The 18,134-nt window shown below is 36.6% G+C and overlaps 2 protein-coding genes and 1 long non-coding RNA gene across 8 annotated transcripts; 2 read left to right on the top strand and 1 right to left on the bottom strand.

The window, feature by feature from the left end:
• The first annotated feature begins 1,226 nt into the window (after nucleotides 1–1,226).
• LOC116028513 lies at nucleotides 1,227–2,193 on the top strand. Its single transcript, XR_004100162.1, has 2 exons — nucleotides 1,227–1,787; nucleotides 1,953–2,193. It is a non-coding gene; the product is annotated as an uncharacterized LOC116028513 (long non-coding RNA).
• A 3,233-nt stretch (nucleotides 2,194–5,426) lies between these two features.
• On the top strand, nucleotides 5,427–9,121 carry LOC116028512 (receptor-like protein kinase FERONIA). Its single transcript, XM_031270242.1, has 2 exons — nucleotides 5,427–5,597; nucleotides 6,111–9,121. Exon 2 carries the CDS (start codon nucleotides 6,166–6,168, stop codon nucleotides 8,824–8,826), a length of 2,661 nt encoding a protein of 886 aa, XP_031126102.1. The 5' UTR covers nucleotides 5,427–5,597; nucleotides 6,111–6,165; the 3' UTR covers nucleotides 8,827–9,121.
• A 3,827-nt stretch (nucleotides 9,122–12,948) lies between these two features.
• On the bottom strand, nucleotides 12,949–17,444 carry LOC116028310 (thioredoxin H9-like). 6 transcript variants are annotated; one of them, XM_031269981.1, is made up of 5 exons: nucleotides 17,248–17,444; nucleotides 16,718–16,802; nucleotides 15,394–15,516; nucleotides 13,417–13,539; nucleotides 12,949–13,312 (listed from the first exon to the last, which is right to left on the bottom strand). In XM_031269981.1, the coding sequence occupies exons 2-5, from the start codon at nucleotides 16,754–16,756 to the stop codon at nucleotides 13,160–13,162; spliced, it is 438 nt and encodes a 145-aa protein (XP_031125841.1). In that variant the 5' UTR covers nucleotides 16,757–16,802; nucleotides 17,248–17,444; the 3' UTR covers nucleotides 12,949–13,159. The 6 variants fall into 6 exon arrangements, with proteins under 6 accessions (XP_031125841.1, XP_031125837.1, XP_031125838.1 ...); XM_031269977.1 differs by having other exon boundaries at nucleotides 15,394–15,531; XM_031269978.1 differs by having other exon boundaries at nucleotides 15,394–15,531; nucleotides 17,287–17,443.
• Between the last annotated feature and the right edge of the window lie 690 nt (nucleotides 17,445–18,134).

Here is an 18,134-nt window from a genome sequence, read left to right on the forward strand (position 1 = left end):
CGTAAAGACACAGAAGAAAAAAGGGGGTTGTAAAAAAAAAAAGGGTCAAGAGGTTAACAAGAGGTGTCTGATAAAAACGTTCCAGTGCAAAGTGTTTAACTTGGAATATCATCCTGATATTCAATACAGCGAGAGAACACATCTTAGTGTTCGAAGAGAGTTACAAAGCTAAACTGTCATACATCCAGAAGGTGACCAAAGCTGCTCTACATCAAAGTTGATTCAACGATAGCTTGTGGTCAGATTGGAGATTGTTACATTCAACTGTGACTATCAACAACGTCTTGCTTTGGATTAAGCAAGGGAGGTGGAGTATCCTGGCTGCTGTCCGAGCGAAAGAAACCTGAGGCTTGACGCGGGCTTGGTGATCAAAGGTCAACATTCAACTGTGACAAACAAAAACACCTTGCTTTGGATTAAGTAAGAGAGGTGGAGTAACCTGGCAGCTGTCCGAGTGAAAGAAACCTGAGGCTTGACGCGGGCTTGGTGATCAAAGGTCAAGTGCTCGAGAGGTGGAGTAGCTGGAAGCGGGGAGAAAGACCTTGGAAAGGCGGAGTAACCTGGAAGCTGTCTTGTGAAGATCCTGAGGCTTGACGCGGGCTTGGTGATCAAAGGTCAAGTGCTCGAGAGGTGGAGTAACAAGAAGCGGGGCGAAAAACCTGAGGCTTGAGGCGGGCTTCGTGATTAAAGCTCAAGCGCTCGATATTGTACTAAATAAGGGAAGTTTTTAGTGCAATCCTTCCAGGGAGTTTCTGGAAGAAGAGTGGACGTAGGCGGGTTGGCCGAACCACTTAAAAAATCTCTCTTGCATTTACTTACTGTTTTTATCTCTCGCTAACCTCTCGATTGCACTGCATATAAACGCACCTCTCGAACTAACTACTCGTGCTAACTAAAAGGGGATAACATTTCCGCTGCGCATAAAACTTTGTCTTCACCTCGTGAGGTATTGAACCTAAACATCCTAAGTTCAATACACACGAGAGGTCGAAAAGATTTGCAAAATCTTATACAAGTCTATTCACCCCCCCCCTCTAGACTTGTACCCCATCCCCTTGGGACCAACAACCCTTTCCTTTCATTTTTCCCTAACATTTCATTCTGCAGAGAAGTAAACAGAATAATTTTTTTTTGTTTTCTTTACCCCTCATTTCTTGTTGGAGCTCATATTCACCTTGTTGTTGCCGTGGATGGGTTTGGCTAGTTATTTGATGTTGTCCTTATCATATATTTTGAAGGTCAGTTTGAATTTATATTCTGTCTCTTTTGGATATTCGCGTATTGTTCTTTGTAATATATGCAGTTATAGATTATATACATTTTTTGTCATGTGCAAGATATATGTCAGAAATATTTGTATATGTAGATTCCTAATGTAAAGATGTATTTTAGTATACATTAAATTAATAATAACGATATGGAAAAGGTTCTTCCTCTAATTTTTTTTTCCAAACATATTCAGTTGACATAGGAAATGAGTTACCAACAACAGAACTTAACTTTTACAACATAAGATTTAATTTTAGACTTACAGGTTGTGAAGCGGCGTAGAATTACATTTGTAATGTGAAGATGTATTTTAGTATACATTAAATTAATAATAATGATATAACAAAAGGTTCTTTCTCTGTTTTTTCCCCAAACATATTCAGTTCATAAAGAAAATGATTTACCAAGAACATAACTTAACTTTCACAACATAAGATATAATTTTAGACTCACAGGTTGTGAAGCGGCGTAGAATTCTCACCTATCAGAATGGATGCAAGCCATGCCGCTGTTTACAGGTACGTTGAAAAGAAGGTTTTTCCTGCACTAAGAAAAGCAAGTAATGTAACATATTTCACACCATGAAAGTGGCAAGTTACTGTAAAAGTGCTTCAAAAGAATAAAGATGGTCTACTTAATTTGTCTAATGAAGCAGATGAATATAAATAATTATGAACTCACAGGTTGCAAAGCAGTGTAGAGTTCGAAGGTTTCAGGGAATTTGAGGTATATTATGGTGTTCAAACTCGTGGAGAAAGGCTGCATTTTATGTGCACTCAGAAAAGCACTTTCAAAAAAGAAAGGTCCGTGACTACAATAATTAAAGCATTAGTATGAGACAAGTTCTCTTAACATATTTTCCCGTAACTTGCGGTATTGTGTTTCTTTTCATTGTCAGTTAAATATTATGTTATTTATATGTTTTGGAATATTGTGTTTGGTGCCCGACGTTACCCGTTCGAAATGATATAATTATAGAGTTTTTAAAAAAAAGTGGGTAGTTGGGCCCACAAAGAAGGTACTGAAGAAACGATAATATATTTCTCCATATATTCTTTTGTATGTTTATTTATTAAAAATTGTAATGTGGCAGACATTGCTTTGGGAATTGGCCTACCACAAAGGTAAAAACACTATAGTGGCACAAGATCCAAACTATTTTTTATAATAATGTGTCAAGACATTTTGTTCGTAATTGGTCCACCACAAAAGCAAAAACACTATAGCGTCACAAGACCCAAACTATTTTTGTAATCACTATAATATAATATTGAAGCCTAAATTATGTTTAGATAGTGTGCGTATATAATATCCAAAGCAGGCCCATGAAAATAGTGTCAAAGTTGTATTTAAGCAGCCTGAAATTGGAAGGTCGATCATCGGCAAGGGCAAATATGGCATTCTGTTTGCAAAGCACATCAATAAAAGCACAAGGTACAAAGAAATGTCATCGGAAAAAGTCTTGGGCAAATTATACTGGGCTTTTATATGTTATAGTGATTTCATGCCTACTGAGTTTATATTAAAAAAGTTAAACTTATTTTTTTAGAGTCAATATCGGCAAATTATGTTGTGGACCCAGGTCCACCTTGACCTGGTGGACCTGGGTCCAAAACTACGTCGTTTTTGTCTTTTTTTTTTTTTTTTTTTAGTAAACATATTGTTGAATANTATAGAAATCGTGAATGTAGAGTTATGCATGTGTAAATCTGTAATAGAGTTAAGAAGTTCTAGCAACTTGTAGCCCTGTAATGTGTGAATGTGGAGTTCTAAAGTTGTGAATATGAAGTATAGGACCTGTGAATATAGAGTTTTGAATGTGTGAATGCATAACAGTGGTAATATAGTTACTAAACATATAATCCTGTAATGTGTGAATGTGGAGTTTACAAAGTGTGAATGTAGAGTATAGTGTATGTGAATGTAGACCCAGGGTCCACCTTGCTGGGTCCACGGCATGACAACCCGTCAATATCCCACCATGTGTTCGATCCTGTGACCTTCCCTCAATAAAAGCCACAATATTTTCTAAAGCATTTATGTTTTAAGTGATATTTTATATGCTAACATTAATTAAATTATAAATAACTTTCGTCGTTAATCATTATTACCTACTAAAGCACAAAGAGTCAACGGTTGCCTTCACTAAGGCTTAAAGCGCATAACGAGTCAACAACCCCACTAGGAATTGAACCTACTGAACCTATGACCAACCGTTGTCTTGCGTTGTAATTTTTTGTATTTTGTGTTATGAAATTTTGTACTTTATGAGTATGAATTCTATATGTCGTTGCAATCTATAGTCCATAATGCTATGTAGACCTTGGTCCATGATAGAAATGTCGGGTCACCCCATTTGGGCTGATGTAGTCTTTTATAATGGGACTTTAGTTATTGGGTTAGCTGCGGCAAATTATACTGTGCACCACGTACCTAAACGATGTCGTTTTGAGCATTGTAAACTAATCGTCCGTTTTTTTTGGAAATCATGTTTCCCGTTTCGGCCGGTCTTTGTATTTATGTTAATATTCTGTGTATTCCAGGCAATCATTCTGTGTATTCTAAGCAACCGTTCTGTGTATTCTAGGCAACCGTTATGTGTATTCATGTTAGTAACACATGTTGTGATTTCATGTTAGTAACACATGTTGTGATGTGTTTGTGCATTCGAATGTTTAGGAGGATGAGTTCTGTGTATTTTGTGTAAATATTCTGTGTATTTATTATGTTATTAACACAAGTTGTGATGTGTTTGTGCATTCGAATGTTAGGAGGATGAGTTCTGTGTATTTTGTGTCAATATTCTGTGTATTCTGGGCAAACATTCTGTGTATTCTAGGCAAACGTTCTGTGTATTCTATATAATGATTATGTGTATTATAGATAATGAATTCTCTGGAGTCATTCGCGTCCGCGTCCACTAACATCTGTGTATTTTGTGTCAATATTCTGTGTATTCTAGGCAAACATTCTGTGTATTATAGATAATGATTATGTGTATTACAGATAATGAATTTCCTGAGTCATTCACGTCCGCATCCACTAACACCAAAACGACGTCGTTTTACGTACGTGGTGCACATTGTTATGTGCACCGTGGTGCTGGGTATAACGATTGGTTAGCTGCACGTATGTCTTTGCCTCTTTTCTAATATACAAAATATCCATTGTTGAATTGGATCACAACTGCAGGTACGGGCCCAAGGTTACAAATCATAGTCCAATTACTTCTATTTGGTTACACCTTCATAAAAATTGGGCTTTGAAGTATCCAAGCCCAATCTAGCACGGACCACTAGGCTTCCCGCCGGAATCTTCTAGCCTTCTAGGCCCCACAGAACGTGATGAGGTTAAATACAAGTTGGTGTTATTTGGAAAAAGGGCCCACAGTCCAGCCTTTTGCCAACTCAACCCCTTCAAAATCATAAAATAATTAGAAAATGCGGCGTAATTTAAAATGACGTGTGTATTAAATTATAATTATTCAATTTGTTATTCTTATCTTATTATCAAAATTTGTTGAAAAAAAAAATTAGAATATTGTTTCACATCTGTTTCGATCATATTTGATACTAATGAATGATGTATCTTATAGTGTCAAATATTACTGCTAATAATTTTTAAATAATTAGTGTATAAAAATTCAATAACTTTGTTAATTGACAAGCAAATTATTAATATAAGATTGTAAAAAAGTTCTGCAATGAACACTCAATTGTTACATGGGTGAAATTTGAAAAAAAAATCAGAGATTGAGTCACTAGAGGTAGTACAGAAACAACTTCTCAAAGTGAGATAACTTCTTGAGATCTAACCTCTGTATTTAGTTGACTTATCATATTTACATCTTCCTAGATGGTCCTTAGAAGTTTAAATAAATTTTATAAATTTTTTTTAAAAAAAAAAAGTGGAAAGGAGGACCCACTGTAAACGCGTTCACCACACCGCCGACTCGCCGAGCTGCGCTGTACCGTCGTGCTATCCAACTATACGCGCAAGCGGCGGTTGGGAGTATTTACATCAAAGAATCAACGCTCACGGTCAAGGGCACAACGGTCATTTCATCCAGCTGCAAGTCCAGAATTAATGGATGTAGCAGTTAGTGCTTCTTCCAACACGTCTCCTTCATTAATGTTCATATAAAAAAGCCACTCAAAATATATTCCTAATTTCTCTCTCTCTCTCTCTAAGTTCATCTGAGTTCATCACATTTTCTTCTCTCTATCATTTCAACACAGCATTGGGTTTGGGGATCAACCCGGGAATGGCTTGAAGTTTACTGTTCTCTCTTCAACTTGGATCTCTCCCTCTGCTCACTCATCTCTCAGGTAATTTGCTGCTCAAATTCATCTCTTTCTTCTCTTTAGCTGCTTCATTTCAATGGATCTTGCAACTTCCATTGATAACTTAGATTCACAGAACATCAAAATCTAAGCTTTTGTTTTTTTTTTTTTTTTTAATTTTTCTTAGCTGTCTCGCCTTATTTTTCATCTCTCTTCCTGGATGTCTTACCTTTACCTGATGAGTTAAAGACTAAATAAATAAAAATTTCATCTTTAAATTGTCTGGGGCTCTGGGCATTTTCCCATTGCAGTTAGGACTTAGCAGTGAAAAAAAATAGAAGTCCCTTCTTTTGGGAATAATAGTTGTTTGTTTAATCTTATTTACGGTGAATATTGGAAGCTTTATGCTGATTTAGTGATTTCGACAGTTCTGCTATTACTGTGTGGTTTGGTTGATATCTGTATAAACCCTGAAGTTTGTTTGATGTTTCTTGCATTAATTGCTTGTAGACTTGTAGTTGAAGTAATGATTGGGATTTGTTGCTGATTTCTTTGCAGAAACTTGTGTTGACTTTTCCCAGCTAGTTTACTGTGGTTGAGCATTGTCTCATTCATGGCTGCGGATAAGTCTTTCCTTGTAGTTTTGAGCTTTGTTTTACTGGCGTTGGTTCGAGTGTCGTTGGCTGCGGATTATGTGCCGACTGATAAGATTCTATTGAATTGTGGAGGCCCTGATGGGGTTACTGATCAAGATAATAGGAAATGGACAACAGATGTTGGGTCTAAGTTCCTCTTGGGGACGGGGAAGTCGAGTACTTCCTCTGCTGATTCTCAGAAACCGTCTGTTCCCCAAGTTCCTTTTATGACAGCTCGAACGTTCCAATCTGAGTTCACCTATAGTTTCCCGGTGGCACCTGGGAGGAAGTTTCTTCGGCTGTATTTCTATCCCGCGTCTTATAATGGCCTCAATGCCACCAATTCGTTGTTCTCGGTGAGAGTTGGGGAGTTTACCCTTCTGAAGAACTTCAGTGCAGCCCAGACTACTGAAGCTCTGAACTTCGATTTTGTGGTGAAGGAGTTCTCCATTAATGTGGGCGAGACTCTGAATGTGACTTTCACACCAGCCCCAAACAGTCCCAACTCTTTTGCGTTTGTGAATGGGATTGAGGTTGTTTCGCATCCCGATATTTACAATACTGCAGATGGAACTACCATGATTGTTGGACAAAATTCTCCATTGAACATTGATAATAGTACTGCACTTGAGAGCGTTTATCGGGTGAATGTTGGTGGCAATGTCATATCACCATCAAGTGATACCGGGATGTTTAGGTCCTGGGATGAAGATTCAAAGTACATATTTTCGGCGGGCAGTGGGGTCACGGAGACTGCAGATGATTATAATATGACAATCCGCTATCCTCCAGGAATGCCAACTTATGTTGCCCCAGTGGAGGTCTATAAAACTCTTAGATCAATGGGTCCAAATGGAAGTGTTAATGCGAATTCCAATTTGACATGGTATTTTTCTGTTGACTCGGGGTTCTTCTACCTTGTCAGACTTCACTTCTGTGAGTTCACTACCATTATCACCAAAGTCAATCAGAGGGTTTTCATCATCTACCTGAACAATCAAACTGCAGAGACGGAAGCTGATGCAATTGCTTGGGCAGGTAATAAAAATGGAGTTCCCACGTATCAGGATTACGGGGTGTTTGTTCCTAAAGGGGATCCACAGGTAGATCTTTGGCTTGCACTACATCCAAAACCGGGGTCTAATTATTTGGATGCGATTTTGAATGGATTGGAAATATTTAAAGTAAGTGACACTCTGGGAAATCTTGCTGGCCTCAATCCAGTCCCATCTGTGCAATCAGAAATCGATCCGTTTATTCCATCTTCGGTATCAGGAAAGTCGAAGAATCATAAAGCAGCTATTGGTGGAGGGATTGGCGGTGGAATTGCTGCTGCCCTAGTACTCATTGGATTGGTCATTTGTGTCGTCACCCGACGTCGTAGCCACGGGAAGGATACAAGTACAAGCGATGCACAATCCGGTTGGCTTCCTCTTTCCTTGTACGGGAATTCACATTCTGCTGGTTCTGCAAAGACAAACACCACGGGAAGTTACACCTCCTCGTTACCATCGAACCTTTGCCGCCACTTTTCATTTGCTGAGATCAAAGCTGGCACTAAAAACTTTGATGAAGCTCTTCTTCTTGGAGTGGGAGGTTTCGGGAAAGTATATCGGGGAGAAATCGATGGTGGCACGAAAGTTGCTATTAAACGTGGTAACCCGTTGTCAGAACAAGGTGTTCACGAATTTCAAACCGAAATTGAAATGCTTTCTAAGCTTCGCCACCGACACCTTGTATCTTTGATTGGATACTGCGAAGAGAATTGTGAAATGATCCTTGTCTATGACTACATGGCATATGGAACCCTTCGCGAGCACCTCTACAAGACCCAAAAGCCTCCGTTGCCATGGAAGCAAAGGCTCGAGATTTGTATAGGTGCTGCTCGTGGATTACACTATCTTCACACCGGTGCCAAGCATACCATCATCCACCGCGATGTGAAAACCACTAACATCCTCTTGGACGAGAAGTGGGTGGCAAAAGTTTCTGATTTCGGGTTGTCGAAGACAGGTCCCACTTTGGATCACACCCATGTAAGTACTGTAGTTAAGGGTAGTTTTGGATATCTGGATCCCGAATACTTCAGAAGACAGCAACTCACTGAGAAGTCAGATGTCTATTCGTTCGGTGTTGTACTTTTCGAGATTTTATGTGCCCGCCCCGCATTGAACCCAACCCTTGCCAAGGAGCAAGTGAGCTTAGCAGAATGGGCTTTGCATTGCCATAATAAGGGCATTCTTGATCAAATCACAGACCCTTATTTGAAGGGTAAGATTGCACCCGAATGCTTCAAGAAATTCGCAGAGACAGCAGTGAAGTGTGTAGCTGATGTTGGAACGGATAGGCCCTCGATGGGCGATGTTCTTTGGAACCTCGAATTCGCTCTACAACTTCAAGAGAGTGCAGAGGAGAGCGGGAAGGGGCTCGGAGGGATAGACATCGAAGAGGGCTTTGATGTCACTTGTAAAGGCAAGAAGGACCCCGATGCATCCCCCGGTTTCGATGCAAGCATGACTGATTCACGAAGCAGCGGGATTTCAATGAGCATTGGTGGCCGGAGTCTCGCCAGTGAAGACTCGGACGGGTTGACACCCAGCGCCGTCTTCTCTCAGATCATGAACCCGAAGGGACGTTGAGTCTTGAAACAAACACTGCCCGCCCGCCACCCGCTCTCAATCCAAGGTAAGGCAATGCACTATCACCAGGTTAAGCTTTAAAGGCTTGATCTTTAATGTGTAGTTTGGTACTATCTTTATTCTTTTTACTCATAAATTTATTATATTGGTATTGATATAATATATCCTTTAATTCCCCTTTGTAACTTGTAAGTTGTATCTACAGCTACTCAGTATGATATAAGTCTGATACTTTGTACCCACAACTTTGAAGAGCTTGTTCCTTTGATAGTTTGATCTTGTGTTTACTTTTAAACTATTCATGCTGTGTTAAAGAAGTTTGATTCTGTTTCAAAAAAAAAAAAAGAAGTTTGATTCATTTCATTTTAGGTAGCTGTTAAGTGTTAACATCACAAGCCTAAAAATTGTTTTTTTGAAAATAGCCTAAAAATTGTTGTTTCATCCTTTCTTGCTTTATACTTATAATATTGTTTCTTGTTATTATAATTAATTTTTGATACACTTCAAGAGATTTTTTTTTAACATTCCGCAGTTACATTGAATTTTCTAACCAATTAGCGCAGTTAGTAAAGTGAATTGCTAATATGTCAAGATTGAATTGAGGTAGTGGAAAATATTAGAACTAATATTATAAACAAAATTTTGAATCTTCATTATAAATAAATTGTTATATGGCACGGGTATATACGATCATTTTTAAAGTATTGTATATTCATTTTTAGTGCCCCATCGAGATAGTTTAAGTGGTCACTCAATAAATGTTTAGTCTTGCTTCTTGAAAATTTAGGTAGGCATTGTTGACGTTTTGTGGTGGTGAAGACTTATGCACACAAGTGTAATCTAGCGGGAGAGTCTAGAAACCTAGGTTATCAAAAAAAAAAAAAAAAAGAAGATTCATTTTTAATGTATAATATGTTCACTTTTTTCAAATTCATTTGTAGTGTACTATCTAAAATGAACTCTTAATATATTAAAATGGACTAGAGGTGTAAACGAGCCGAGCTGAGCTCGAGCATAGGGTGGCTTGAGCTCAAGCTCGTTAAGGAAGGCTTGACTCGAGCTCGCCAATTTTCGAGCTGCTCGAGTTCGGCTAAAATGGACGTTCAATATGCTACAAATGAACATTTGTTAGTGGTTTATCTTATAATGTGTACCATGATTCACAATATAATTTGTCATTATAGATAGCTTTTTTTTTTTTTAAAGGAGAGTTTGATGATTTCAAAAGATTGTGACCTACTATCATACTGGTAAAAATAATAATATTTAAGAAGTGTGAATGGGTTGATTTGGACAATTGTGAAATAATGTTGGCACTCATTATTTTATTATATACAGATCCACACTGAGATTTGATAATGTTGCGATTTGGTGATTTGTCAATGTTTAATTGTTTTCAAAAAAAAATTCTTAGCATATAAGTTTTCAAAAAATAAAAAATAAAAAATTGTTAGCATATAATGCTGAAGGTACAACATTAATGGTGCATACCACGTTACTAAACAGTTGGCCAGCTGTTTGACTTTTCTTCATGTATGAACCCACTCTTGCCTGGCACAACACACTTTTTGGTGGCATAATATGAATTCAAGAATACAGAGCCTCAAAGTTCGCGAATAACTCAATTGATTTTTGAGCAATAAATTATTGATAATGACGCATGATTAAACTTTGATAATTTTAGTGTAAAAGTTTCACCATCTCATAGGGATAGTTGTTTATAAACACCACTGGTCTTATCATCTAATGATGATTAATTTACTGTGATTTACTCATTTACAATCTTGTTAAGCCGATGTATGGAATCTTTGGGATGAATAAATTTAAACATTTTCTTTAATATGATGAATATTAAGATTCTTTAAATTTTTATGTATTTATTTATAAAAATTTTTTATTATTCAAATCAACATGGGTGAGTTGTCACTACTCACTAGCGGCTCCTTTTTGATAGTGTATGACTTCCACGTACCACCCTTCAACTAATTCAAAGTTGATGCCTCAGCCCCTAACTTTGATAGGGACATAAACATAATCATCTCCTTGATGGGCGATCAATGATAAGTTGGTAGTTATTAGTTAAGATCAATGAGATTACCAAAGTATCAAATGTTAAGATTAATTATTCGATGTCCAGCATTCAAATTGCATGATGAATATATACATATATATTGGAAAAATAACATAAAATGGTACTGTAAGTAGCTATTTTGTAGTACAAATATATGTGAGGTTCATTCTCGATTTGGATCAGGTCAAAGTGGATTTGTGTTCTTCATAATGAATGAGTGAATGAGAAATGATTATCAGACCAATTTGAGTTGGAAATAGGGGTGGAAATGCTTGAAACAAGTACTTGTCCCACATTGGAAAAACAAGTGGATTTGCACCACTACATATACAAGAGCCTTTTAAAAAAAAGTTAAATTGTATAACATGGAGGCTCTTTTTCGTGTGCATGGGGAGACTCGTTAAAGCTGGACCAACCCTTTGAACTACTGTTTAGAACTAACCTTCCAATGATAAATGTTATAAACTTTTGCTCACCATCCTCCCCCAAATTTATGTGTTCAAGACTGTGTTCTAGTTCACCAAGCTCACTTGTTTGAGTGCTCAACCATTGAGTGTCGTATTACGTTTTATTCTGTAAAAGTTAGGCGACAATGCTCCTAGCACCTTTGGGAGGTTGCAAATAAGGTTATGTGTTCAAGACCATGTTCTAGTTCACCGGCTCACTTGTTTGAGTGCTCAAACATTGAGTCGTAATACGTTTTATCCTGGAAACCTAGGCTACAATGCTCCTAGCACCTTTAGGAGGTAGCAAATAAGGTTTTAAGAAAAGAGTGTTTCGCTCGACTCGTACTAAACCTTAACATTTTGTTTCTTGTGTTTTTTGTTTTCTAGAAATTATTATTTCGTAGTAATATTTCCTAACATAGAATATTATTATTATTATTATTATTATAGCCAACATAAGCATCTCAACTGGTCACAAGGGTAAAATTTGTCACAAGATGCCAAATATCAAGTCTCACCAGCAAAAGTGCGAGAACAACCTCTCAAATGAGGGTGACTCTTTGTGCGTAGTGAGCAAAAATCTAGCATCTATTGATTAGTTGAGTCACCATGATCTACCCCTTTACAATGGCGTTTGGGATGGACAATTTCACCTTTTCGTCACAAGAATATTATTATTATGTATTTGATAGATTAGACACAAAGATAGTAAAAACTTAGTATTTAAAATGCTCATGATAATCTAAATCTAAAATTATCCAGGTGAGAATAAAGTAAAGTGTGTTGTAATTGAATTACAAGTATATCTAACCAAACAGCCCATTAGTGTTTTGGATCGAAGTTGGCTTAAAAACACGGAAAATGATTCATGTACTTCTATGGAGTAAAACTCCACATGTGTGCCAAAGACTTTGTGGTCTGGTGGCATCCGGTGTCCCGATTAACACTTCCACATGGATGATGAGAGTGGATTCGAGCCTCAGTGGAGGCCATTGTTGACTGACTCTTTGTGTTTCATTAGGTTGAGAAAGTAGCTAGGAACAGATACTACATTGTAACATAGTCAGTAGTACTTAAAAAAACTCTCTAACAACACTATGTGAGAGATCCCCACCCCTAATTGTCGTTGCAAAAAAAAAAGTACAACTTTACAAATAACAAACTTTTGTGGAGTAGACGCAAAATTTTACTTTATAGTGTAAATTCTTTAGTATTACTGACCTGCCTCCACTGAAACTCAAACCAACCTTCTTTTATATAGAAATACAACAGAGTATCACTAGACCAGAAAGTCTTAGCACCATGTTAGGGGTATAACAGGAGTAGAATTCACATAATAGAACCCAGTTATTCTATTGTCGGTGGGAATTAGCATTTTTTAAAAAAAAATTGTGGGTCATTTGTGAGCTATGATATATAGGCAAGCCATATAGGTATAGTCCACAATGTAACAACAGGTTGGACACCAGTCACCACCACAACTGGGCTAGCACATGATTGCTGCATCATCAAATTCTAAAAAACCCAAAATGTATGTAATTTAAGGCCACTTTTGGTCATCAATTATCTGTCATCTCATGATCTTATCCAGCCTGTAACAGCTCGTTTTCATGTAAACAACAGCAAAAGAAATTCTCAGGAAAAATAAAAAGAAGCATTGATGTTTTTCACAAAGCACTGTTCTTTTCATGGATTCTTGGTCAAAAAGTCCATGGAAAAACTGGGTTGGATTTACATTTGCACATAAATAAACATATGATCACAGAAACAAGGCCGGACTGTCCATAACACATAAAAGAATATAACCGTAATAGCACTATTTCTGGCATTGCGTTTCGGTGTCTAATATGGCTGTTATCTTCTTCTGCAATTCCGGCTTGTTGGCCCCTACCAATTTGTCGACTTGCTGTCCATCTTTGAGGAAGAAGAAGGTCGGAGTTGCTTTGATATCCCATGACGTGCTGAATTCCTGATTCACGAGAGAAAATTAACTCGTGTTTGAAAGATAAAGCTATCTTAACTCTTAGGATTATAAGTTATAACTCTGAAAAATTATAGGAAATATGTACTCACTGTAAGTTCATCAACATCAACTGTCAGAAACATCAGAGAAGGGTGTTTCTCTGAAAGCTCGCAGTACAATGGTGCAATCATTCGACATGGACCGCACCATGAAGCACTAAAATTTGCCACAACCTGCAAACATTTGCAGATGTCTAAGCTGCAAAACACTTGACAGATGCCAAGCAACATGAAAGTATTCAAAAAGGAACACATAACAAAATATTGAACAGAAGTCAATGGACATTTTTTCTTTTCTCGCTCTATAGCATTTATGCATTAGCTAAAGGTTTTAGTGGAGTTCAGCTTTGTTTCTAGGATCACTTAATTTAGGTGGCCAACCATTGGTTTGTGGAAGGGCAGTGTTGTAAAAATTGGCCTAGGCGGCCCTAGGCTGAAGGGAATAATGAGAAATTGGCAGTTAAATTAGGTTTTGTTTCGCTCAAAACAACGTAGTTTTAAGAGAAACAAAACCTAATCTTCATTGGCTTAGCATTGCGACTCCATTTGAGCACAACAGCAGCCCTTTGCACTTAGACTGAGACTCCATTCGAGCAGATGAGCACAGCATCAGCCCTTCATAGCAATAACAGCAGTCATTCTCGACTCTCAGCCTCAACTCGCAGTAGTCGATTGCCCTTCGCCAAGCTCACAACTCCATTGGCATTAGCCCTTCCACCAGTGCACGATCACTGCAGTCGCTGACTATACTCTCGGTCTTGCGTAGCCATTCCAACAACAAACAGCAGAAGTAGAAGTCCATAACAGGTTTTAGGGTCGATTTGGAAACCCGGAAAACGACTTTTAGAAGTTATTTTCCTAATTTTCCAATGTTTGGCTATCAACGGAAAATACTCATTCTAGTCCAAAAATAACCGATTTTGGTGGAATTTGTCTTTCAAGATTTTTACTCAGAAGACATTTTTGGGATTCTTATCTACACACTCAATTTTCTCTCCCCATGAGTGGTTATTATTTGAACTGGATTTGGCTAATCCAGTTAAAAATTTCTTTAGTTCAGACTTATTACATTTATGTCCGATTAAATATGGTTTGGGCCGGCTGAGCCAAACAACAAAAAGTCATGGTCTAATCCAGCCCACATCCCAAAAAAAGTAAAAATTTTCTTCAATTTCTTAGTTTAGAATTATTATATTTATTTTTATTATAATAAGTTACAAGTTAAAAAACATTTATTTACATCTTTTTATTATAATTATTATTAATCTTTACAACTATTATAAATTTTAATTTATAATTTTATCTTAATATAAATAATAATAATTATTACCATTAAAATAATCAATATTTTTTAAGAAATAACTTTGTAATATATTTATGTTCATGTTTTTAAAAATGAACCAAATAAAAAAAAATTTCTGCCTTAAAGATTGTTCTTTGACTTTCAACTAAACACTAGAAAATGAAAATGTTTTTCGTCTTTTCAAATGGGCCCTTAGTGTTTTATACTTGTACACTGAATTTTTTTGGGTATTTCTGAATTTTTGCTGCTACAACTTTTGTAATTTTGTTTGCATAATAATGTTTCGGGTTCAAATATGAGTCATAGATTTGTAAAAAAAAAACAAAAAAAAAAAACCAGTGTATAGATTTAGAGGTCAGTATATAAAATGACAGTGTATTATGTGCTAAACAGCCTAAACCAGTATTTCTTATTTATTACTTACTTTTTTTTAGCTGCCTATCCAATGCCCAATGGGTGCAAAGCGATTTTTACAACATTGGGAAGGGGAGTGGTTTGGATCCCTAATAGCAAGTCTGGGTGATGAGCATACAAACACTTGCTGCTCTTTGTCTTTTCATTTGATTCCCATGTTAGGATTTGGAGGGACAAGTCGAGTTAAGCACGAATTTTGAAGCAACTTTTTAAAATTTTCAAATCAGCCTACTCTATAGCTCAGTATCCTTACAATTAAGTGACTTTACTGAAATTATGCCTATGTGAGAGGGAGGATCGATGATACTTACTGTTTTGCCATCTCTTCTTGCTTCTTCCAGCTTTTGCTCCCAACTTTCTTTTGTAGTGATGAGGTGAACGTTTCCTCCAGCAAATTCAACGTGATGGTCAGAGTCATCCCCATCATTCTTGGACTGTTGCTGCAATTTCTGTACTTTGTTATTGACCAAGTATTAAAACCAATAAGAAATTACGCTAAAAGTAAATCAAAATACCAACTTTCTGGACAAAAGACTCAGCTTCTAATCTTAATTTTGAAACTCCTACATATAAATGTGTCTAAAGAATTTTTTTTGGAGGAACCCTTTCCATAATTATGAATACAAATATGCATAACTGCGATAGTGGTTGAAGCACTACAGTCTACAGCCTTGTTGCAAACTTTGCATTTTGTGTAATTAAGGTTTTGGAAATTGTCTGGCATGGTCAATGCTTCACTTCTATTGTCGTCAATGTCAAAGAAAATCATGGATCACCAACATCCTTCAATAAACTTGAAGTCGAAATTCACAAAGAGGATGTTAAGTTTAAACCAATTACCTTGTTCTCTGATGGCATCATTGTTATTTTCCATAAGGAAGGTTTCAAGTCCGACCACCATCCCAATTAGGGTTGGCATTATGTTGAATAGATACTTCTAGTAGGTTAGAGTGTATAAAAAAATTAATTGGTATGATCCCGAAAATGCAAAAATTCTTTCAAGTTTCAAAGTATAATCATTGGCAAATCATTCCTACTTGTTCAAAAATCCAATGAGTCGGATCATGTCCACGCAGACCATCTAAAATTAGCACCAAAACTGAACAATTTATTTAACCCTAGACCCCGACCTGGCGACCTCTCAATAATAAAATCAAAATTACGTCCACCAACTTCAGGAATAGCTCACGCCATAAGGAAGGAATTTAAAGATGGGATCATCATAAATTCGATGTTAATAGGCCGTTACGTGCACAAGTAACACCATACCAAGGCAAGGGAACTTATCGAGTATCAGATCATTTAAACTATAATCAGTTAATAAATACCGACAACGGCCTTAAAATCTTCAACTAATGCCGCCTTCAATACAGTAGATGTGTTAAACTGCACACACGTGTTTTCATTTAATAAATTTTCCGTTTTTTTCTTTTAACTTCGATCCATGCTTACCACTTCCAAGTAAAGCTAGTTTGGAGGAGGCTAAGATCACAAAACCTAAGCTAAGAAGTAAGACCGACAGTCGAAGCCAAGAAAAGCAACGTGGCAGAATGACAAACCACACCACCAAATTTAGACAAGCAACAAGAAAGTTAGAATCTCTAATTCAAACGAAAAGTGGATAAGAAGACAAACCTTGGGTACACAACATAACTTGGCTAAGATATGCCCCATTCTCTAGCACAGATACAGAATTCTCTCTAGCACAGTTCAATTCCCCCTTAATGAAACCAGGAAAACATAGGAAAGTTAGCATAAACATCAAAATTCCAGCACAATTCAACAAATGAAATCGAAACCCCCCACCCCCAAAATCAAAGAAAAAAGCATTTTTTTTAAAAGCTCATCTAAGAAGTACAAGGAACCATGGCAGCCTGAAATCATAAACAGTCAACAAATCTAAAGATTTCGACTTTCAGTCCATCAAATGAACTTGAACCCAGATCTCAAATACATCTAATTCACCAAAAGAAGACAACTTTTTTTTTTTTATTACTGATTTAGGTTGTACAACATCATACCAGTAAACCACTTATCTACAATCTGTACCACGCAAACGAAAGTGGAAACACAAAAGCAAATAAAATCCTAAAATTGGAAACCTTTTCCTTTGATTAGGTAAGCAAAAGTGCAAAAACCAGCTAGTACGAGGATTAGCAACTTACCAATACACTAGAATCGCAGGAGAAAAATGAGATACAAACCAGAGCCCTCCCCAAAACGGGTTGAATTAGAACGGAACGCGACGGTGTTTGATTCAGAAAGACTTTGATGGATTTGGGTCATCTATTTCGCTCTGCTTTATCAGGCTGCAAAGGTTAAAAAGAATTTTAAAAAAAATAGAGCTTTTGGAAGTTTCTGCAGAACGTGAAGTTGGTGTGAACATTCACGCTCTTATTAAAACATGTTTCTTGACTGGTATGGTTAAAGTTACATTTTTTGAACTATTCAACGAAGATTCTTAAGATTGGAACCATTGAAAGGAATCAAAGGATCTTGGTCAAGATGACTTTTCAGTTTTCACACTATTATTTGAATTAGAAATAATTATTTAACTAAAAAAGGAACTACAAACTTTATACCCTCAATCGATTCATGATCACCAAAACACTTCAGAATTCTTTGGGTGTATCCGTGTATAGAAACAGGAAAGTAAAAGTCAATCTTGATAGTCTTTTTAGTTTTTAACAAACAGTGATGATTGTTTAATTAAAATTTAATCCAAAATTAGTAACTTAATTATTCATCCGGAGGAATCATGACAAGCCAGAAGTGAGAACACTCTATTTACTCCTTTTTACCGGGTGTTGCTTGCTTGATTGATTATCTCTTTCCTCAATAGTTATACACTTATACCATTATCCGAATTCACTTTACAAAGTCGACATATGTCTATAAATATTCAGTATATCAATTGTATATTTTGAGACTCATAATAACTACTAATGTAAATTGTGAACATTATAAATAATTGCCATTATATACTATCAATAATTTGTAAATTCTTAGTGTAAGTTTTACAATTTTTTTGTTTATTTAAATTTATTTGAAG

This window comes from Ipomoea triloba, chromosome 9, assembly GCF_003576645.1.
Source record: "Ipomoea triloba cultivar NCNSP0323 chromosome 9, ASM357664v1".
Lineage (NCBI taxonomy): Eukaryota > Viridiplantae > Streptophyta > Magnoliopsida > Solanales > Convolvulaceae > Ipomoea > Ipomoea triloba.

What these genes read in the sequence shown, in the direction of transcription:
- LOC116028310 (XM_031269977.1), bottom strand. Translation starts at nt 16,756, where the DNA reads ATGGGGCATATCTTAGCCAAGTTATGTTGTGTACCCAAG. An exon ending in AGTTATGTTGTGTACCCAAG is followed by an intron (nt 15,532 to 16,717) that starts GTTTGTCTTCTT and finishes AACAAAGTACAG; the next exon opens with AAATTGCAGCAACAGTCCAA. An exon ending in CAAGAAGAGATGGCAAAACA is followed by an intron (nt 13,540 to 15,393) that starts GTAAGTATCATC and finishes AAATGTTTGCAG; the next exon opens with GTTGTGGCAAATTTTAGTGC.
- LOC116028512 (XM_031270242.1), top strand. Translation starts at nt 6,166, where the DNA reads ATGGCTGCGGATAAGTCTTTCCTTGTAGTTTTGAGCTTTGTTTTACTG.